The sequence below is a fragment of the Balaenoptera borealis genome (assembly GCF_965194805.1).
Source record: "Balaenoptera borealis genome assembly, chromosome: 7".
Lineage (NCBI taxonomy): Eukaryota > Metazoa > Chordata > Mammalia > Artiodactyla > Balaenopteridae > Balaenoptera > Balaenoptera borealis.
Window position 1 is genome coordinate 118,474,532 of NC_138864.1, and position 22,226 is coordinate 118,496,757.

General features: G+C 46.7%; 1 protein-coding gene across 3 annotated transcripts; it reads left to right on the top strand.

The window, feature by feature from the left end:
• Positions 1 to 78: 78 nt before the first annotated feature.
• Positions 79 to 17,587, top strand: CASP2 (caspase 2). Of its 3 annotated transcripts, XM_082400446.1 has the most exons (11): positions 79 to 252; positions 3,394 to 3,544; positions 3,850 to 4,017; positions 4,177 to 4,258; positions 5,164 to 5,258; positions 5,534 to 5,710; positions 11,377 to 11,505; positions 11,655 to 11,745; positions 14,737 to 14,886; positions 15,028 to 15,137; positions 15,301 to 17,587. In XM_082400446.1, the coding sequence occupies exons 1-11, from the start codon at positions 179 to 181 to the stop codon at positions 15,430 to 15,432; spliced, it is 1,359 nt and encodes a 452-aa protein (XP_082256572.1). In that variant the 5' UTR covers positions 79 to 178; the 3' UTR covers positions 15,433 to 17,587. The 3 variants fall into 3 exon arrangements, with proteins under 3 accessions (XP_082256572.1, XP_082256574.1, XP_082256573.1); XM_082400448.1 differs by lacking the exons at positions 15,028 to 15,137; positions 15,301 to 17,587 and adding an exon at positions 11,830 to 11,890 and having other exon boundaries at positions 81 to 252; positions 14,737 to 14,848; XM_082400447.1 differs by lacking the exon at positions 5,534 to 5,710 and having other exon boundaries at positions 82 to 252.
• The last annotated feature ends 4,639 nt before the right edge of the window (positions 17,588 to 22,226 follow it).

Below are 22,226 nucleotides of genomic sequence, written 5' to 3' on the forward strand. Positions count from 1 at the left end.
CTCTGCGCCTGCGCGCGCTCCGGCGACGGCGCGGCCGGCCTCGCGTGGGGGCGGAGCTGGGATAGCAGCGCGCAGGCGCTTTGCGCGCCGGCGGGCGGGGGAGGGATGCGGAGGACGCGAGGGCTCGCGGTTTGTTTGGGTTGTGGGCGGTGCGCGCACAGCCTGGGAAAAGCGGGAAATGGCGGCGCCGAGCGCGGGTCCCCGGTTCGCCCTCCAGCAGAAGGGGCTGATGACCGCTGATAGGGGGCGCAGGTGAGTGGGGAGGGTCCCAGGGGTCCGTAGTGGGGCCCAGGGAGGGAGACGCGGGTTTCAGGCATATGGCCCTGGCGTCCCCTCCCCTCGGAGCCCCTGGTAGCCGCGGTGTCCACGCTTCCAGCCAAGGGTGGGAGGCCGGCTGAGCCCTCAAGGGGAGCGCGGGCGGGCGAGCGAATCTCTTCTGGGCCTTGTCCCTCTCGAGCAAAGACTCCCCAGCCTCGATTCTTCCAACCCCGGAGGCTCTGAACCAGGGGAGCTCTTTCCAGTCGTATCAAATCTCGGTTTCTCTTAAAAGATTCTTTATTCTTTCTTTCCCTCGGTTCCCTTTTGAGGAACTAAACTCTGTACTCATAAAAACTGATGAGACCTGCAGATCTCGGAATTCTGCCTGGTGTGCATTTGTTTCGGATTGAATATATCATGATCCGTATTGCGTTGGGTGTAATGACCAGACTTTCACAGCAGTCAACACAGATTTGGGGGTTTGAGTACTCTGAGACAAGGAGGTTCCCGAGGCTCCGAGTGTGTCTCAGCCTCTGCCCCAGTTATATCGTATCATGGCAGCCATCACCCAGGATAACATATTTTAATGCCTTCCGGTCCAGACCCAGGTGATGAATTGAGGACTTTGGAACCAGAACCTGCAGAAGGACACAGAATCAAGACTTAAGAATCGCCTTTGTGTCCTTTTCTCCACCCCCTTCCCCCTTTCCTGATGTGTCCTAAAGTTCTAGGTGATTGTGGTTGCTTTTGGAAAGTCCGCCTTTGAGACTTTCCCCGTAATATGGAATCCTGCAAGGAGCAGGTGTGTGTAGAATGGATAATGCTTCAGATTAAACCTAATAAGTTATTGATTGAAAACTCAAGTCTACAACTTAGAGTTAAGAACTGGGAGTCGATTAGTGAATTGTGTGGATGATACTGAGTAGGGAGAGGCGTTTTGAGGGGGGTTCCTAATGGAATGTCAACATTTAAGGGCAGACCAAAGGTCCTGTGAAGGAAACGGGGACCTAGTAAGCAGAGAGGGAAACTGGAGAGAATGGTGTCATGGAAACCAAGGGAGAAGAAAGTTATAAGGAGAAAATGCTACTGGTAAATTAAGGGGAAAAAGTCGAGTAAACCCACCCCACCATTGGTGTGTATCCTGAGGAAATACCCAGAATCCAGCTGCGATGTTATTTTGCGACTGAACTATTAACACGTATTTTTACCAGAGTTCATACATGTTGTCATTGTTAACTGCTTTGGTGTGTTCCAAGGTGATTCTTTTTGTTTTTTAAAATTAATTTATTAATTTATTTATTTTTGGCTGTGTTGGGTCTTTGTTGCTGTGCTCAGGCTTTCTCTAGTTGTGGCGAGTGGGGTCTACTCATCGTTGTGGTGCACGGGCTTCTCGTTGCCGTGGCTTCTCTTTGCGGAGCACGGGCTCTAAGCGTGCGGTCTTCAGTAGTTGTGCCACATGGGCTCAGTAGTTGTGGCTCGCGGGCTCTAGAGCACAGGCTCAGTAGTTGTGGCGCACGGGCTTAGTTGCTCCGCGGCATGTGGGATCTTCCCGGGCCACAGCTCGAACCCGTGTCCCCTGCATTGGCAGGCGGATTCTTAACCACTGCACCACCAGGGAAACCCCCAGGATGCATTTTAAAATAAGTTTTTTAAGTTATAATCTGAAGCTGGTACCATATTTCTTTCTCACTGCTATCAGGTCCTTACTGTTGTCATGTATTTGGAAACTGTGACTAAGCAGGCTGGCACACCCTGGATTTATATAAATTAGGCACATAGATGTTATACACTGGAAATGGGATTCTTTTTTTTTTTTTGTCACATCTTTATTGGAGTATAATTGCTTTACAATACTGTGTTAGTTTCTGCTTTATAACAAAGTGAATCAGCTATATGTATACATATATCCCCATATCTCCTCCCTCTTGTGTCTCCCTCTCACCCGGAAATGGGATTCTTTTAGTTCATCAACAGAAGCTGAACTCTTTCCAAACGAATAGCAAAACTAAGGAATCCTTGAAATGAAGACATCCCTCGTAAACTAAATTACCAAAATAATTTCGCCTTTACATGCTTTAACTCTTTGAGTGATATCAGGTTATGTTGATTGTTTTCATCATTGGCATTTATCTACTGTGACTTTCCATCAGACTTTTTACTTAATTTGGTTCTTATAGGATCCTGGTCATTTCTAGTGTTATTTTGTCACAGGAACTTACCGTTTTAAAAACCACAGTTGTAATTGGTAAAAGTAGGCTCAAGAAAATGTGTGTTTATGTCTGATTTATTTTATGTTGAAGCTGTCCATTGGCTTGAGTTTTTGCCATTGTATTAAATTATTTTATCACAAAGGATTATTTTAGGGCTTCCCTGGTGGCGCAGTGGTTGAGAATCTGCCTGCCAATGCAGGGGACACGGGTTCAAGCCGTGGTCCGGTAAGATCCCACATGCTGTGGAGCAGCTAAGCCCATGTACCACAACTACTGAGCCTGTGCTCTAGAGCCCGCAAGCCACAACTACTGAGCCTGCATGCCGCAACTACTGAAGCCCGCGCACCTACAGCCCGTGCTCCACAACAATAGAAGCCACTGCAGTGAGAAGCCCGCACACTGCAGCAAAGAGTAGCCCCCGCTTGCCGCAACTAGAGAAAGTCCGTGCGCAGCAACGAAGACCCAACACAGCCAAAAATAAATAAATAAAATAAATAAATTTATAAAAGAAAAAAAGGATTATTTTAGACTCATATCACTGTCAGCAGCTTAGCTAAATAATGTGAAATGTTTTCTGGAATACTTAATTAAAATTGGTCTGTCAGACGAAGGAATATTCCTTCTTGTGAGTATGTGTACTTGTGTGTGTATTATTTTTGTCACGATAGATATTTCCCCTCGTCAGACCATTCATCTCAGAAGATGGTCTCAGTTGAACATCCTCCATAAAGGATTGTATATCATTTCCTTATGATCAACGTGTTACTGCTTAATACTTCTTTGATTTTAAGCACGTTCAGTAAAATACGTCTGATTTTAGTCATTGTAAGTCCTGTTCTTTATGTTTCTCCTACCCACACCTCTTCCGCTCCGCTTCTCTGTGCCAGATCTTGTACTTGACAGCTTTTCTATCTTTTATCTGTAGGATATTGGGAGTGTATGGCATGCATCCTGACCATCAGGAAGCTCTAAAAAAGAACCGAGTGGTGCTGGCCAAACAGCTGTTGCTGAGCGAACTGTTAGAACATCTCCTGGAGAAGGACATTATCACCTTGGAAATGAGGGAGCACATTCAGGTATCTGAAGGCAAAAGAGAAAAGCCAAGTAAATATATTAGTTGTAGGAAGAGGAACAGAGCATGGTAAAGTGTGAAAAAGATGTAGTGCTTTACTAAGGAAATGAAAATGCTCTTCTACCCTAGCGCATTTAACAGAAAAGACATATAGTTCAAGAACAATGGGGGAAGGACTTCACACGTACATATTTTTCTGTAAAAGGAGTTCTTGAGATGGATGATGCTGTTACTAGGAAGCTCATCTGGAGAAATAGAATCACAGCTGGATAAGTAAACGTGATTCCATGTTTTATTCTTGTATTGTAGGCCAAGGTGTGCAGTTTCAGCCAGAATGTGGAACTCCTCAACTTGCTGCCCAAGAGGGGCCCCCAGGCTTTTGATGCCTTCTGTGTGGCCCTGAGGGAGACCAAGCAGGGTCACCTGGAGGACCTGTTGCTCACGACCCTGGCTGGTCTTCAGCACATACTCCCACCGGTATGGAGCCCTAGACATGTGGTGTGTTGAGAAGGGTTGGTTTGGTGGGAAAGGCATTTTTGAGACTGTGGTGAAGTGGGGAACAGGACTAGATTTCTGTATTATTTGGACTGGACCAGCTCCCTAAGGCCTGCTACGGTGGGTCCTGCTTTCTTACAGTTGAGCTGCGACTACAACTTGAGTCTCCCTTTCCCGGTGTGTGAGTCCTGTCCCCGCCGCAAGCAGCGCCGCCTGTCTCCAGGTGAGAATGGATGGCGTAAAATGGATCCCGCAGATTGACGTCTGTTTCCTTGACTGGCATCTGACTTTGCCCTAGTGTGAAGCCTATTTTCCTTCATATTGGAACAGTTTCCTCAGTGAATTCGTTAGGGACCAGCAGGACAGTTTAGATGGGCTATGGGTTGGAGCTGTTTTTCTTCCATCATAGATGGTTTTGTTTTTTTTGTTTTTTAAATTTTATTTATTTATTTATTTATGGCTGTGTTGGGTCTTTGTTTCTGTGCGAGGGCTTTCTCTAGTTGTGGCAAGCGGGGGCCACTCTTCATCGCGGTGCGCGGGCCTCTCACTGTCGCGGCCTCTCTTGTTGCGGAGCACAGGCTCCCGACGCGCAGGCTCAGTAATTGTGGCTCACGGGCCTAGTTGCTCCGCGGCATGTGGGATCTTCCCAGACCAGGGCTCGAACCCGTGTCCCCTGCATTGGCAGGCAGATTCTCAACCACTGCGCCACCAGGGAAGCCCCATAGATGGTTTTTTAATGGTGATTGGCCCGTGGAGCAACTTGTGCAGGTAGGAAGTCCCTGCACATAATTGGCCTATCTCCTCTGTAAAGCTTAGTTATTTTACGATGAGGAAAGGCTACATCGTGGGATTCTACCCTGCTGATTGAGTAGCCTAGTGATGAGAACACGGGTTTTATCATACACCCCATTCAGTCATTCACTGAGCTGAGCACCTACTACTATATGCAGGCTAAGTGCAGAGGATCCAGTGGTGAGCAAAAGCAAACAGGGTCTCTGCCCCCATAGAGCTTACAAACAAGGGGAGTGAGCAAGACCAGTAATTATTTAAAGGGTGCCTGAAGTTATAATGAAGTACTAGGATTGCTGTGTAGATTGTATGCTAGTTTTTCTGCTCTCTATGCCGCAGATACCGTGGAACACTCCCTAGACCATGGAGATGGTCCTCCCGGCCTTCAGGTGAAGTCTTGCACTCCTGAGTTTTATCAAACGCACTACCAGCTGGTGAGTCTCGCAAAATGGCAAGAGGAAAAGCATTGGGAAATGAGATACCCTTCCTGGGCATCTGACCTTAGTTTGTGTATACATTTCTTTCCTGCCTTTATTAGTCAGAAAATAATTGCTGATTGAATGTCTTCTGTGGGTATTTCTTTATTTGACCTGGTGGGATTAAGAAGAAGAATGTGGTGTCTTTGTTTTCTTGAAATGCCTCATCTAGTGGGGGAGGCATAGTTTCTGTCCTCAAGAAGCTCATGGTCTAATCGGCCTCCCCTCCCCAGGCCTATAGGTTGCAGTCTCGGCCTCGTGGCCTGGCACTGGTGCTGAGCAACGTGCACTTCACTGGAGAGAAAGACCTGGAATTCCGCTCTGGAGGGGATGTGGACCACAGCACTCTAGTCACCCTCTTCAAGCTCTTGGGCTACAAAGTTCATGTTCTTCTTGACCAGACTGCACAGGTACCCGAGGCAGGACATGCTGACGTGTGCATTAGAGAACGGGACAACACTTGGGGGCCAGAAACGTCCACGCGCCTCTGCCTGCTGGGTTGTGCCTCACTAGAGTAATGTTCTCTCCCTACCTTTTACTTGCTGTGTTCTGCCTCGCATCTTGCAATCTAGTTTAAAAAAAAAAAAGGGCCTCCTTGGTGGCGCAGTGGTTGAGAATCCGCCTGCCAATGCAGGGGACATCCCACACGCAGCAGAGCAACTAAGCCCGTGTGCCACAGCTACTGAGCCTGTGCTCTAGAGCCCACGAGCCACAACTACTGAGCCCACGTGCCGCAACTACTGAAGCCCGTGTGCCTAGAGCCTGTGCTCCACAATGAGAGAAGCCACCACAATGAGAAGCCCGGTTACCGCAACGAAGAGTAGCCCCCGCTCGCCGCAGCTAGAGAAAAGCCTGTACGCAGCAACGAAGACCCAACGCAGCCAAAAAATAAATAAATAAATAGAAAGAAAACGAAAGAAAAGAGAGAAAGGATTCAGGCCAGCCGGCTGCCTGGGTGTTGACTTCTCAGGGTGGCTGTGCGCTCCGAGTCAGAATAGTCCAGGGTCGGGTTCTCGCGTTTACATGCTCAGCAACTAGATTCCCAGTCCCTCAGGAGCTGAGATACTGATATGCACCCAACCAACTAAGAAGAGATATTTATAAGTCAGGGTTACACAGGACAGTGACTTCTTGGTTGACGTTGCTGCTTAGGAGTCCAGTTCTCAAGATTACGTTGGCAGATAAAATTCTTACAAATGAAAGTTTGCTAGAATTGTCCTTGTAAATACTGTTTTGTGGTCATTTCATGAATTAACCTATTCTTTTTTTTTTCCTTTGGGCTGTGTTGGGTCTTTGTTGCTGCGCGCAGGCTTTCTCTAGTTGCGGCGAGCGGGAGCTACTCTTTGTTGCGGTGTGCAGGCTTCTCATTGTGGTGTCTTGGTGCGGAGCACGGGCTCTAGGCGCGTGGGATTCAGTAGTTGTGGCTCACGGGCTCTAGAGCACAGGCTCAGTAGTTGTGGCGCACGGGCTTAGTTGCTCCACGGCATGTGGGATCTTCCCAGACCAGGGCTCGAACCCATGTCCCCTGCATTGGCAGGCGGATTCTTAACCACTACGCCACCAGGGGAGTCCCTAACATAACCTATTCTTATCAGTTGTGTGGCCACAAGACAGATCTTAGCATAGATTACTTCTGAACTAGATTCCTGCAGGTCATATGCATTTTTGTTATGAGTTAGTCCCCTTTAGCCTCAATTACCGGGCTGTACCACTGACTTTGTTACCTTTAGGTAGTTCTGTTTTGAAATTGAAAATAGTCCATTGGTAAATTAGTACTAATTCTTTATTTTGATTCCAGAATAATAGTGCTTGCCTAAACTTGCCTTTGGGAATATCCGTGGTAAAATTAAGGTTTCTAGAAGATTCTCTTTGGTCTATTGAGGTAGGGTGGTCAGCATTGTCTGTGGTCTTCATTTCTATTTCTCAGCTGTCTTGCTTCTGTGAGAATAATTATGTATTTGCTAAATTTTGGGTAAGGCCAGATTCATTGGTAGGGACCTGAATGTTGTTCTTTACATGCTATTACCAGCTTCCCAATAATAGCTCAGGCAAAGAAGTAAACCCACCCTTGCTTCAAAGCCATGGCTGGAACAGCTCCTTTCTACATCAAGTATTCACGTAGGTTATATGCTTTCCTGAGAGATCTGCTGGGCATGAAGGGAATAAAGGTGGGACAACAGCTGTAATTCTTACAGAGGGAATCCTGTTAGGTCACTTAACAAAATGAATGCTATTTACATTTCTTTACAGCTTTTGGTCTAGTCATTTTTTTTACTAGGAATTTATTATGTCATGGTTTTCCAAATTTTATGCAGTTGATAAGGGATTTTATGTGCTTGATAGTTAAAGATACATCACTAAGCACCAGGTCAGCTGTGTACTACTGATTCTTATCTTAGAGACAGTAGCTTTGATGGGCCTATGGGCCCACTTCACAAATGCCATTCCCTGATGCAGATTCCAGGACCTGTTGGATTCTGATTCTCTGGTTACGTTGTTCTATAACTTGAATTGCAGTGGAGTTCAATTTTGAGCACCTTATAACAGGGGGCAACTATGTTAGCTGCCAGAGATTTTTTTAAATGTGGACCTGGAGTTCAAGGGACCTCAGTTAGATGAGGGAGTCTTGACATCAGTTTAATAAAAAAAAAAAGGCACATCCCCTTATTTCCTAAGGACAACAGAAGACTGGAGACAGTGTCTTCTACAGTAGTTAAGAGGAAGAAACCATCACCTGGGTAGATGTGGTCAGAAGGATAAGTGGAGGATGTGAGACTTAGGCTGCCCGTGAAGGATGGAAGCTACTGAGGCAGAGAGGAGGAGTGAAGGGGTCCTACGCGGGGAGAACAGCATACAGATTAGATATGTGTGTGTTAGAGACCTTGTGGGTGAACCAAATGTCTAGGGCACAGGAGTTCCAAAAATGAGATTGGAGAAAAAGGGACCAGAATGCACAGGGCCTTGAATGTCTTCCCAAAGGAATTGGACTTCCTTGTGTTGACATTAGAACATCGTTAGTAGTTTTTGAATAGAAAGGTGATGCATTCACAGTGATGATTCAGGGAGATTAATATGACAGTAATGAATTAGGTAGAGACCAGTGGCAGGGAATACAGTTTGGAGTTAATATCATAATGCCAGTATGAGATGGTGGGGGCCTGGACGGGATAGTGGAACAAAAGGAAAAGAATCTATGTGAAAAATAGTATAACGGCATGATTGTACTGTCAGTGCTTTGGGATTAAATAACTACCTATGAAAAAAAAAAAATAACTACCTATGGAAGAAGATGGAAAACGTAAGGAATTGAGAGCCTCAGAGGAAGTCAGGACCAAAGATGTAAATTTGGGAACTACTTGTGTAGGAAAAAGACTTTAAGTAATGAGAGATTATGATCTTTGAGAAAAAGCAAAAGGGCTAGGACTGAACCTTCGGGATGTCACCCTCCATGTATCGTAGTCCTCAGCTCTGGAGATTCAGAAACATGAGGAGGACGTTGCAGAATCAATTTCTGACAGTGGCCAATCGAACTTTCAGATGCAGTTAAAACCAGGTAGCGACAGTGGGTGTGATAATTTGGTGCACTAGGCATCTGTACAGGATACTATCTTTCTGATACAACATCTCAAGAGGCTCAATTCTTCTTTTTTTTTTAAACTTTTTGGCCATGCCACAAGGCATGCAGGATCTTAGTTCCCCGACCAGGGATTGAACCTGTGCTCCCTGCAGTGGAAGCGTGGAGTCCTAACCACTGGACCTCAGGGGAAGTCCCTCAAGTCTTTTATATAATTATTTGGTGAGCAAAGAGACAGAACCAAGAAAATTCAGATCCTCTTTTTCTCCCCGTATTATTCCTTTTTGCTTTAGAGATAATTCCATTTAAAAATTGGAGATAGTGTAGTCTCAGAGAATCATTTCGCCTGACAGCGCTGGAGAGCACGCTGGTGCCCTCACCGCTCATGGAGGTGTTCAGTGCTCTGTTCATCGTCAGAGTCTTTTCTTCTTGCACCTACCTCATGAGTTTTACTAGTTCTAGAACTACAGTTTATTGTATGTTAGGAAGTGAGACACACTTTAAAGTGGCAGATTTCCTTTCACCATGTGGTGGGATTGGTTTGTAACTTGCATTTGGTTCCAGACGGCTTTGAGGGTGTAGGGGCAAGCTATGGGTCCTCTCTGGAAAATGCAGCTGCCAGTAAAATTTTGGGTATCATTTCAGGGAGTTCACAGGTTATTCTCTTCTTCTGTGTCCCCCAGCCAAAAACACATGGAAGCGTTAAGAGCCCTGCTATTTATAGAAGCTCTGTAATTTTATCAGAAATAGATCTAGAGATCCTATTTTAAGCTATGCTACTTTCGGAAAAATTCCCCCAAATGACTAACCCCCATTTATTGAATGGTTTAATCTTATTAAATTCAGTTACAAAGCCCGTGTGTTCTTAACTTTGGGCTTTGTTGTCTTCTATGTGCTGACCTAGTAATCTCACTTAAGTTCAAAATGCTCCTGAGTGCCTAACCTGTATATTTATTCCCTTCTTGGAGCAAAATGAACTTCACCGATTCCATGTTAAATTCTGTTACAGTCAACTCCAGAGGAGCAGTCATACTTATGTAGACTCTTGAGATGATATATTCTTAAAATGAATGAGCTTTGGATATCTTTTATTACCTTAAGATCTCCAATATTATGGTTGGGTTCTGTTTGCTCAGAAAATACACATGCTCGTTCAGCACAGCCAGTTTCTCCATTTCCAGTGAAATTGCAGACTTTCAAGTCTCTTATTAAGTCTCAATTATGTGCATACAGAACTATTCCAAACAGATAAGCAGTTCTCAAACGTTAGCACATCAGAATTACCTGGAGGGCTAGTGAAAACACAGTTTGCTGGGGGCCAAGACTTTGCAGTTCTTACAGGTTCCCAGGTGATGCTGACGCTGCTCTTTTACGGGCCACACTTGGAGAACCACCGCAACGTATTGTACAAGTGTGTGTTTTATTGGGGGCTGTGTATGGACTGTTAGATATATGTGTACTATAACTGTTCTGCCTAGAGAGCATATTCTTCATTATATTTTGATTGATTTCATAGTAAAATGAGCTTGTTTTCTCTCTGCTCATCTCAGAGACAATCCAGACATCTTGAGTTGTAGAGGGAGACATAGGTTTAAAAGTTTGTATCATATTATTATACTGTTAGGTATAATGCTTCAGTTAGAGTGTTATTGATATATGGCAGTCAAGTGCAAGATCAAAAAGATTCTTAAGTTAGACTACACGGTTTCTTTGAAAAAAATAATATTGTTACCCTTCATTAGACAAGCACATTGTAATGGCAGATCTTTGCAGTATGTGCCAGACATAGTGATAAGTCCTTTCTATGCCATATCTCATTTAATCTTTACAAACTTGGAGGAAATTTACACTTAATTGTCTTACAAAATGGGTATTAGAGCCTTGAGGGGCTAAATAACTTGTTCTAATTTATGAACCTAGGGATCCAACTTAGGTCTGTCTGATCCCTTAGCCCATATATGTAGTCATGACCCTGTACAGAATCCTCCATAGAGTGTCTTCTTCCATGGACAAAGCGTTTTATACAGACATCATCACTGTCTCTGGGAACTTAAATTCTCAGACAGAAAATAGCAAAGAAGTACTGCTGTTCTCTCACGATCCTGTGAGCCCTCTGTCACACAGCAGTTCCTGTAGCTGTTACAGTTTACCTGGCGGTCCCCCTTGTGCCATTTATAAGGGCATATGCTCTGAAGAAGGATCAGGTTGATGATTGGAGAATGGATAAAGTTAACTAGCTCGTGCATACTTAGCTTCATTAATAACTTGCTTTAATCCAGGAGTTCTTAACATACCTCAGTGAGTCTGTGAATTGTAAAATTATATTCAGAATTTTGTCTGAAGTCGTGCAGTTTTCTGGTGCATCTCTGACTTCACTTATCATTGACCACAGGAAAGTAGGGAACACACTGTACCTTCTAATAGCTTAGGGTTTCAGACACTGAAGAAAAGCTTACATTGGTGCTGACTAGTGAACAACGCTAAAAGGTGTCTTTCTTCTAGGAAATGCAAGAGAAGCTCCGGAATTTTGCCCAGCTACCCGCTCACCGTGTCACGGACTCCTGCATAGTGGCGCTCCTCTCGCACGGTGTGGAGGGCGGTGTCTATGGCGTGGATGGCACGCTGCTTCAGGTGCGTGCCATCCCGTGGCCGCAGCTCTGCAAGCTGGGCCGCTTCACCTCCTGCCTGCCCCTCTCTCCAGTGATGGCTGCTGTTGTGTGTAGGACTCAGGAGGTCCCACTGACCACCAACCTCCCTTCTCCCTTATTTGTTTCTGGCAGCTACAAGAGGTTTTTCGGCTCTTTGACAATGCCAGCTGCCCGAGCCTACAGAACAAACCGAAAATGTTCTTCATCCAGGCGTGCCGTGGAGGTGAGTGCCCTGGCAGACCAGCACCTGGGTGTGGCTCCTGGGCAGCCTCCCACCAGCTCTCACTTTCCTGTTTGCTCCTCTCAGGTGCTATTGGATCCCTTGGGCACCTCCTTCTGTTCCCTGCTGCCACCGCCTCTCTTGCTCTGTAAGTGTCTCCCGATGCATGGGGTGTGCTGGGACTTGGGCAGCCCATGGCTCTCAGGTTGGTCAGCTCTCTGTGCACTGCCACGTCCCGTCCTCCAGACGCTCTTTACCAGTGTCTTCGCCTTCCTTCCTGAGGACGCTTCCTTCTCTCTGTGCTTATTAACCCTGATGCGCTTTTTTGGTTACTCATTCCAGTTAAGGATTTTCCGGCTGTCTCTGCTTTGTAGCCCTCTCACTTTATCCTCTTCCTCTTTTTTTTCTCCACCTCTCCTGCCCCTTTCCACTTTCTCCTTTTACTTCTCATCTCACCTACACTCCATTCTTGTCTCCTCCCCACTCTGCGTCACTCACGGGTCGTGCAGGCAAGTGGCGCAGAAGCCCCGTGTCGGCCTTTGGCTCGTGCTCTTCTGTGAGCTGCTTCCGTCGCTCTTCTTTCTTGCACGCCGTCTCTTTTACCCCTTGCAGAGCCAGGACTCCCCGACTAGGCTCAGAAGACATGGAGGCCTGCTTCTCATCTTGGAGGAAAACAGTAATCATTCAAAGCTCTAAATGTGGAGTCAAATTCTGCCTCTACCACTGACTAGTTACGTCAAGTTAGAGGAGTTGCTCGATGTCCCTGCACCTTCGTTTCCTCAGTATAAAATGTAGATAATCATCAGACCTACTTCATAAGGTCAGGCTGTTGTGATGATTAGGTGAAATGGTTCATATGAAGGACTTACTTAGCACAGTACCTGGCTCATAGGACATCCACGGAAAATGCCACCTCTGACTGTTAGGACGTGATCCGTGCCCTTAAGGGGCTTGTAGTTTGATTTAAAGGTCAGTTTGTCCAAACATTCAAATAATACATTTTTTACATGGGTGTGGAGTAGCGGATAGATCCTTTCAGGGAAAAGGGGGGAATGCAATATGACAAGCATACCAAGATTAAAAAGATACCCCCCCCCCCCAAAAAAAAAGGTGTGCTGAGCCAGAAGTATGCCCGAATCTAATTTAAAAACGGAGCATCTGCATCAGTCATATGTAATGAGATGTGGCTGACCACGTGATAATAAACCTTGGCTACAGCTGAGATTTTGGACTTTGGGCTTTGACAGATAATAGTACAGAGCTATTGGGAGCTTAAGTAAGAAATAACGCGATAAATTTTTTTTTCAGGACGATTACCATGGCAGGGAACAGTGCTAAGAAAAGAGTATGTGCAGGCAGGAACTTACTTTTTTATGCACCTGCTGTATCCCCAGGCTCAGAGCACTACGTGATATGTAGTAGCACTTCATAAATATTGGATGAATGGATGGAAATTAATCTGCCTGAAAAGCGTAGCAATAATATAAAAAGCATATATGGGGATACTGTGAAAAAAACCATTTATTGATTAATAGATCTGAGACACAAAGGCAAGGGAGGAGCCTCCTTTCTCTTGAGGGACACATTCAGTCTCCTTTCTCTTGAGGGACACATTCCTATTTCCTTTAGGAGGTGTCACTAGCAAAATAAAAGGAAATAAACATGTTCATGATCATTTTCTCCTACGTTCAGAGATTATATACAAATACTAGACCTGGATAGGAAAGAATTGCTCTCTTCTGAGCTAACGTGAATCTTCTCTCTAAAATTAAATCCTTCAAGGCATGACCAGTAGCCAGCTGTTCCTTTGAAAGCCTGAGCTCAACTGTCTTCTGCTGTATTTAGTTAACATAATTGATGCCTGTAAGAAGGACCGCCCCACCCCGGTTGACTGGCTCCTAAACTGGAGTGTAAGCTCCAGAAGGACAGGGACTTGTTCTTCACTGTATCCCTAGGGCTTCAGACAAAAGCAGTGCCTGGCATATGGCAGTTGCTCAATAAATTTTTATTGGATCAGTGAATCTTGGTCATTTTCTGCACAGATCTTTAAGCTTCACTCCCGTTTTAGGCTGTCTTGGGTGTCATATGGAGCAGGAGATGTAAAAAAAAGCATACTTAGTCTTTTACCTTTGGCATGACAAGCTGTGTGTCCTTATGTCTCTCTCCTACCACCCCCAAAACAGTAGCATCAGAAAAAGAACATGTCTCGGGGTAGATAAGGCCTAGGTCAGGAGGTTGGGCATGTGCTCAGGGTATGTTGAGAATCTACTGCTAATATTGAATAATAGTGTTCTTTTTACATTGTGTAGGAGAAAATAGTCAAATTATCCCAATTTTAAGTTTCTTTAAATTTCTCTTAAATTTTGCACGCCAGCTACAATTTGGCTTATGAAATTAATAAACAAGTAATAAGTGATTTAAAAATACCCAAACACCCTGAGAACAGCTGATCATGCTTAGTTTTATAATTTTTTTATTGATACATAGATTTGAGGTTGTAGTTTTCATATAGCGTAAATGTAGTAATCATATTTTTGGTTTATTAACTTTTTTTTCTTATATAATAAGACTAAATATATCAATATTTTATTGTGTATTGCAATAAGGAGCACTTTGACTTCCAGGAATATTGACAGTTGAACAAGTGAATCATGGACACAGATGGCTGTTCATTCTGTTTACAAGGAGTATTTGATTCAGCACTTTCCCTGTCTTACACAGAGTGGACAAAGCTCAGACTGTGTATATGTGCATGTGCTTGGGCACAGTGTCCGGCCTGTCATGGGCACCCTCTGTGTGATCGGTGTACTCTGGCAGAGGAATGGGAGTAATGGCGTTTGTTTGTTTGTTTGTTTTTTAATTCATCAGCCACAGGTTGGAGGCAACACCTGGAAATGGTTCTTCCCAGTCAAGGTTGCAGGGAACTCGGGCTTGCCTGTGACAGGCCCAAGAGAGGAAATAACATCTTTGTCCACTCTGTCTGCCTTTGTACAGATGAAACAGATCGTGGGGTCGACCAGCAAGACGGGAAGAACCATGAGAGGTCCCCCGAGTGCGAGGAGAGCGATGCCAGTAAAGAGGAGGGGCTGAAGATGCGACTACCCACTCGCTCGGACATGATTTGTGGCTACGCCTGCCTCAGAGGTATCGTGAGTTCCAAAGGAGAGATCCAAAAGGTGGCCGCCTCTCTCTGACTGGGGAGGGAGCGTGTGCCGGCGAGGTCCGTCCAGCTGTGTGAGGGTGCCCGGGACCTTCCCTGTGCGCTCACTGCTGTCCTGGTTGCAGGGACCGCTGCCATGCGCAACACCAAGCGGGGCTCCTGGTACGTGGAGGCCCTCGCTCAGGTGTTCTCTGAGAGGGCCTGTGACAAGCATGTGGCCGACATGCTCGTGGAGGTAAGTCGGCTCAGTGGCGCCTGGAACCTTCTGCGTCCCCGCGCCGTTCTACCTTGCTCCGCCCTTGCCCTGTTTTTCACAGCCTCCCTACCCTTTCTCTTCTGCTGGGATCATGGAAACACCCGATTCTCAAACCGTGGGCCCTGGGTTTCTGCCTTTGCAGGTGAATGCGCTCATCAAGGAGCGTGAAGGCTACGCCCCGGGCACGGAGTTCCACCGATGCAAGGAGATGTCCGAGTACTGTAGCACTCTGTGCCGCCACCTCTATCTCTTCCCGGGACACCCTCCCACGTGATGCCACCTCCCATCACCCATGCCACGTGGAGGCTGCTGGACCACAGGAGGCGTGATAGAGCCGCCTCTCTCCAGGATGCACGGTTTCTGTCCCTCCCCCTCAGGGATTGGGAATCTCCCAGGCTCCCTTCACACGCCCATCATCTCCACCCTTGACCTCGGACTACAGGCCGGCTCCTCCCATGGGAGGCGCTCTCCCTGTGGAACCAGCTCCCTGTGGCTGGACTTGTTGCCAGGAGCGTTTGGCCTCAGTTGAGGGACCTGGCAAATGATGTTATGAACATAGTGTCTCAATGGGGAGAGGGCATGTGGGTTTCCTCGATGTGTGTTCAGTTTCTGCCCCCAGGGCTCTTGTAGGAAGCGTTTGGTGATTGCATTTATTACTTTAGTTGAGATGTCTCAGAGGTCATCTCCCATCTTTTCTGTCACATCCCAGCCCCATTTGTCTCAGAGTGAGAGTTTGGAAGGTGTCCTGGTTTAACATAGACCTTTTTCATTTGGTTTCAAAAGGCCAATCAGGACAGGAGTCACTCTCTGCTGCTGTGGGTGGGCCCTTACCTGTGCATTCATTCCCTTCAGTTCCAGAATGTCGCCCCCTGGAAGGACCGTCTTCTCAACTCCACTCTTGGCTCCTTGGGGCTCAGGGAATCCAGCGTTCAGTGGAGGTTAGGGTTTGGATGCCTTGTATCTGTTACTTGTTGATCTTTGCCCATGGAAGTTTCACAGATCTTTTAATTGGTTGTTCTCTCTCTGAGCTTTGTACCTGAAATGAGCCTTGCAGGGAGTGTCAGCAGAGGCAGATAAGAGTGGTGTGCTTGCTCATACTTTGTAATCTGTCCCCTTATCCTCGTTTTTCTTCCTATGAAGTGTCCCCTCTAAAAGCTTCCTAGTTGTTATCTCCCTGCTTCCTGTTTCTCCCCTCTTTACCTTCATCTCATCCTGTTTACTGCTGCCACCAACTCTGTCTAAAATACTGCTTAATTGGATCATTTAGCTGTTCAAGGATGTGACGTACTACCTTGTTCCCTCTTTCTGCTTCAGTATTAAATCCCCTCTTGATTTTATGTAGCCTATTTCCCCTTCCCGTTATGACTCTCCATTTCAGGGAGACCAGTGCTATATATGTTATTTGTTCACCCTAGAAGCCATCTTTATCTGTGCTTTTATGAAACTTCCCTGTTCTTAAAGGCCTTCTTTTTTGCTGCTGTTCTTGCCGCTTTCAATCCAGTCTCTGTATGACAGATTTTGGTTCGGGTTTTTAAATATAAATCTGATGCTGTTACTCCCCTGCTTGGAACCCTCTGGTTTCCTATCACACCTCAAATAAAATCCAGACTCTACCTTGGCCTGCAGGGCCTCATTAAGTGCTGATTTCCCTGTAAGCAACAGCCCACCGCCGTCCTCAGTTTCTCAAACATTCTGAGGTCTTTCCTGCCCTAGGCCATCAGACACTCTTCCAGGGTCCACTGAGCTCCACTCCACCACTCTTGGCTCTGGTGGCTTCTTTCTTTATCCTTCGAGTCTGAGCTTAAATGCCACCTTTTTGTGGAGGCCTTCCCAGGCCATTCTGTCTCTAAGAATCATGTTTCTTTATTACTGTGTCCTGTTTAATGCCCCTTATTGAACTTATCACCGTGCATAATCATCAAATAGCGTGCTTCACTTGTTCATTCCTGTCTCCACTTTAAGCTCCATGAGAGCAAAAACCTTGTCTCTTTTGTTCACTAATATGTACCCAGTGCCTGGCATGTCGTAGGTCTTCAGTAAATGTTTGCGGAAGGAAGGAAACAACCCTAGCTAGACTCCTACATTTTGACAAAATTTCCCTTTTGGCAAAATACCCAGTTTAGTATTTGTACTCTGTATTTTCCCACGTGTTTTGTTTTATCCACTCGTATTATTGGCTCGTGAAGACAGAGGTCACACGTAGGACAACTTCTTCCACACCTCCCGCGGTGCCGGGCGCCGTGCTCAGCTCTCGTAGTTCAGGTGCTCAGTGAATACTTGTTCTGCAGGGGTTCGGGGACTTGTTGCCAAGTCCTGCCCTTGGCTCAGTATCGTATGGAAGTCTTTGGGTGACAGAACCTTTCCTCTTCCCACTGCCAGGATTTTGTATTGCCATCTGGTGCCAAATAAACACTCATATTTATTACTGATGTGTGCCTGATGTCTCTGTAGATAATCTGTGTTCTGAAGCCCACTTGCTTCCATTGCCTTAGCTTCTTACAGCGTTCCTCACCACCTCACAAGGCATACCCAGAGCTGAACACCTCTTGTTTTGCTGCCAGATCTTTTTTATACAACTAGATCCACACCTTGGATGAGCCCATCTCCATTGTCATGGCCACAGGCAACTGCCCAAAATATGGCTCCCAGCACTGGGATTCCTCATGGTCAGAAGAGATGGAAGAGTCATTGGCAAGCAGTGTTGGTTCTGGATTGCTTAGATTATGGGATGGAGGCTGGAGGAACAGATTGAGCTAGAATAGGGTGAGGAGGATCCTAGAATTCCCTATCTCACGTGATCCAACTTGGATTTAAGGTTTTCCAGGGTGGGCACAGATCGTAAGAGAATTCTCGGGCAGCATGGAAGAGGTCTAAGCAGTGGGCTGTGTCACCTGGGGAGTTCTCGGAGTGTGCTGTGTCTACGCCCAGAGAGGTAGGTGTACACGTGCAGGTGGGCTACGGGGGGTTAAGACGTTCTGTTGGAGCACTGTGGTAGGAAGCTGCTGTGGGCCCTGGGGGAAGGAAGCTTGTCCAGGAATCCAGAGGAGGGAGAGTTAAGAGGGATGAGGTTGAGCTGAAACATCACTGGGTGGAGGAGGGGAACTGACCTGGGGAGTGGGCTGGACCCGGGGACCTTCTCCAGGGATGGGAGGTGGAGACACAGCCTCAGGGAGGGGCACTGGAATAGTGGGAGGAAAGAGTTTGGGAGGCGCGGGGTGTTGGGGATTAGAGAGCAGCTTATGCTGAGCTGGATTCCACGTCCTCCCCGCCCCACCCTTGAATAAGGGTATCAGGTTGAATTTCAGAGCTCTGTCCCCTCTGCCAGGGGATTTTCTAAAATTATACCCCATCCCTGAGCTGGGGGTGGCCGTTTGCTGCCCTCCCCCATCCTGTTTCCTGTAATAGGGAAGAGGAAAACAGGAAGAAATGGGGCAGATGGGATATGAGCAGAGGGGAAAGTGGTCTGAGGCGAAGAGCTTCGTAACAGCTATAGTTGCCCGAGCGCTCCGTGTGTCTCCCAGGTGCTGTGCAGCTTTACACCATCCTCCCACAGGCCAGGAGGGCGTCATCTCCCTGGGTTCTTTTTCAGAAGTGGAAAATGAGGCTCAGAGACTTCAATTATCAAAAAAAAAAAAAAAAAAGATGTAGCTTTAAGGACATGGACTCTAGAATTAAATAGATGGCAAATGGTGGCTTGGCCTTTTAAGGTATCAGAGACCGTGGCTAAGGTACCTAACCTCACCCTTATCTAAACACGGGGAAGCCATTGCTACCTTAAAAGGATGAAGGACGCTGCCCTATGAGAATGAGCATGAGAATGCATGGTGGATCCCACAGGGTTAGCACATTACAGATGCTGTTAACCATCACAGAATGAGCTTCGGTTTAGCGACACAAGTTAACATTCAGAGCTCACTTTGGGGCAGGCACTATGACTTTTGCATGTGTTCTTTTCTCTCTGTAACCCTCAAGTTACTGCCTTTCTGAGGAAACGGAGGCCAGGATGGGAAACAACCTGTCAACTTGAGTTCATGCTCTCAGCTAACAGTATTGCTTCTGTGACTTTTTTCTTAGCATGAGATTTTCTCCCTCCTCACTTTTTGGGGCCAGAGATTTTTCCCACTGAGCTGGGAGAAGGAGCCTGAGGCCAAAGACTTTATTCCATCTTAGCCCTTTTTGGGCAGAGAATAGGGAAAAAGTGTACTGTATTGTGTTCAGAAATACAGAAGGGGAGAAAGAGCCCTGTCCAGTGCTATCGGGAAGGCCTCATATGCAGGGTATGGGAAGGGACCAGGGATTTTTGAAGGATCTGGAAGGCAAGGTCCAATAAGCAGTAGAGGAGAAATGACTGCCAGTGAGGACAACTGCAAAGGGAAGGTGTGTTCGGAGGAAGTTGCAGTTGCCTAGGTGAAGTTTCAGAAAGTAGGTGGTCATGGGTTCCACGCTAGGCTGGATGTGCAGAGGGGAAGTCATGACTGAAAGCGCCTTGAAGAGAATGTAATGGTGTATCGTCCAGTGGTTGGAGAGGCCAGACTTGAAGAGTTGGGAGTCTGAAAACAAGGGTGTAACCCAGGGAGAAAGTTCCTGCTTAAATTGATGTGGGGATGCCAAGGGGCTGGCTTGTTCACGACCACCTATACCCTAACACACGTCCCCTTGCACCTGTGTCCCAGATGGTCATTTCAACAACCTTCCTTCAAATAGAAATTCTATAAGCCTATAGGTTTTAACCTTCTAGTCTCATGGACCTCAAGAAAGTCTACTTAAAACCCCAAAAGAATACATATACAGTATACATATCTCAGATAAATGCATGCTTATGAATTTTTTTCAAAATTTAGGAGCTTTTCAAAGAACTCCCCAGAAACCCATCTTTGGCCTTCCAAATAAGAGCCTAAGCGCTGTTACCCATGGGGTGTTGGGATGGAGGGGGACACCGTTTACATTTTGTTTTCTTCTCTTGCAGGCTGATAACCCATGAGATTTTAACTAGTTCTAATCTCAAACTCAAGATCTTTACTCTCAAATCCTTGCCCTTCAGCACTACCAGCTGTAGATTTCCTTGACCCTCCTGATTTCAGAATCTGGTTTTTTATAGTATTTTTTAAAAATTAATTAATTAATTAATTTGTTTATTTATTTTTGGCTGTGTTGGGTCTTCGTTTCTGTGCGAGGGCTATTCTCTAGTTGTGGCAAGCGGGGGCCACTCTTCATCGCGGTGCACGGGCCTCTTACTATCGCGGCCTCTTTTGTTGCGGAGCACAGGCTCCAGATACGCAGGCTCAGTAGTTGTGGCTCACGGGCCCAGTTGCTCCGTGGCATGTGGGATCTTCCCAGACCAGGGCTCGAACCCGTGTCCCCTGCATTGGCAGGCAGATTCTCAACCACTGTGCCACCAGGGAAGCCCCAGAATCTGGTTTTTAGAATTGCTGCTGGGTTCTTCTAGGTGGCTTGGTGGAGTATGAGGGTTTTCTCAGTGCCAATAACCTCTACCTTCAAATTTTGGGATCCATAACCAGGACCTGATAGTCTCAGGAACAGTGAAGAAATAGCAGTTGACCTAGATACTTGTTTCCTGGGATTATTAAGCCCCTACAGAAACTGGCTACCTTCAGGGGAGCCATACTCCACAAAGGCGTGAAAATGTTTTCTGTTTCTGAAGCCCCCCGCAAAGAATGTAATTTCACTTTGGCATTCTATTTTCTTTATTAAGAAAGTATTTCTTTCATCTCACACCAACCCCTTAGATCTCTTTTCTGATATTCTGCCTGCAGAGGAGTGAGATGTTACAGAACCTCCAGGCCCTTAAATCACACATTTGTAATCTTTGTGGGTAGATTACAGGCCTTCAGATTTATGTTAGAAAAGGTGCTTTTAATGGTATTCATTTTCCCACCTGCTTTGGACAGTCCCATTTAGCCTAGAACAAAATGTAATTGTAGACCAGATGTTTGGTGTCCCTGAACTTTGGCTGTCCTGGGACAGACCTCACTTGGTGATGGATCCCGAACCACACATTGGCTCGTGTTTATCAATTTTATTCTATAGTGATGAGCTCAGAGGGGAAGAACTGTACTAGGAAAATTGGTTTTAAAAAAAGTGTGATGCCAGGTAGAGTAGTTTGGCCTTGGCCAAAAATTATTTATTGACCTGAAAAGGGAAGAATGTCAGAGTACTTCCCTGTCATCTTTTATGTTTGTCGGGCTCATCACGAGAAACGCCCTTTCCCTTCCCTCCCCGGCCTCCCTCGTTCCCCTGGCCCACTTCCCCTTCTCCCCCCTTATCTAACCTGCCCTGATAGACCTCCGAGGGATGCGCCACCGTCTAAACGGAGGCCCAGTCCCTCCCTGTGCATCCCGGCTGCTGGCGTGGCTGACGTGTATCAGTCTGGGACGTGGGAGAAATGCCAGAGCGCAAGGCTATCACCCCTGTGTCCCACACCCAGGGGGTGATGAAGGTGTGGTCAAGGGGATGACCCCAGAGCATCACCAGCAGCCTCTGGCAGACAGAAAAGGCAGAGCTGGAGCAGAAAGCTGAACACTGGCTGGGTTGGGGGAGCTGGTCTGACAGATGAGAACTAAACCTCAGGAAGACACAGAGCTGGGAACAACCCCGCAGGGAAAGATGGCAGAGAGGCACCGGTTACTCTCCCAGGTGAGTTGCTCCCCAATGTTTCCAGACCCTAGGATTGCTCCATCCAGCCCCTCAGCCCTCACCTCCCCACAGACTGGAGAAAAGAGGTGGGTTGCTTAGAGGATGCAGACTCGGGGCAGCACACAGGTCTGAGAGCATGCGAAGCCGTTTTCCATCCTGGTCTGGGCAATACTTATAGCCGGACCAGTCAGTGGCTTGGGGCTGGGAGCCTCCTAGTGACTAAGGAGGGGGACGGTGCTGGCCCTGCTGAGGGAATTCCCTGCGGGGCTGTCCCACAGGTTCTCATCCCAACCCCTCCCCCGCACGCCTCTCACACCTGCTTCGACCCCAAGCAGATCAGATGTGGCAAGGGGGGGGTCATGTGACGGAGAGATGGCTATAAATAGCTGGGGGTGGGCACTCTGCCCCAGACGC

Bases quoted from the DNA above. Each gene is read 5' to 3' on its own strand.
- CASP2 (XM_082400446.1), top strand. From the start codon at position 179: ATGGCGGCGCCGAGCGCGGGTCCCCGGTTCGCCCTCCAGCAGAAGGGG. The intron at 253-3,393 runs GTGAGTGGGGAG...TTTTATCTGTAG, and splicing joins ACCGCTGATAGGGGGCGCAG to GATATTGGGAGTGTATGGCA. The intron at 15,138-15,300 runs GTAAGTCGGCTC...CTGCCTTTGCAG, and splicing joins TGGCCGACATGCTCGTGGAG to GTGAATGCGCTCATCAAGGA.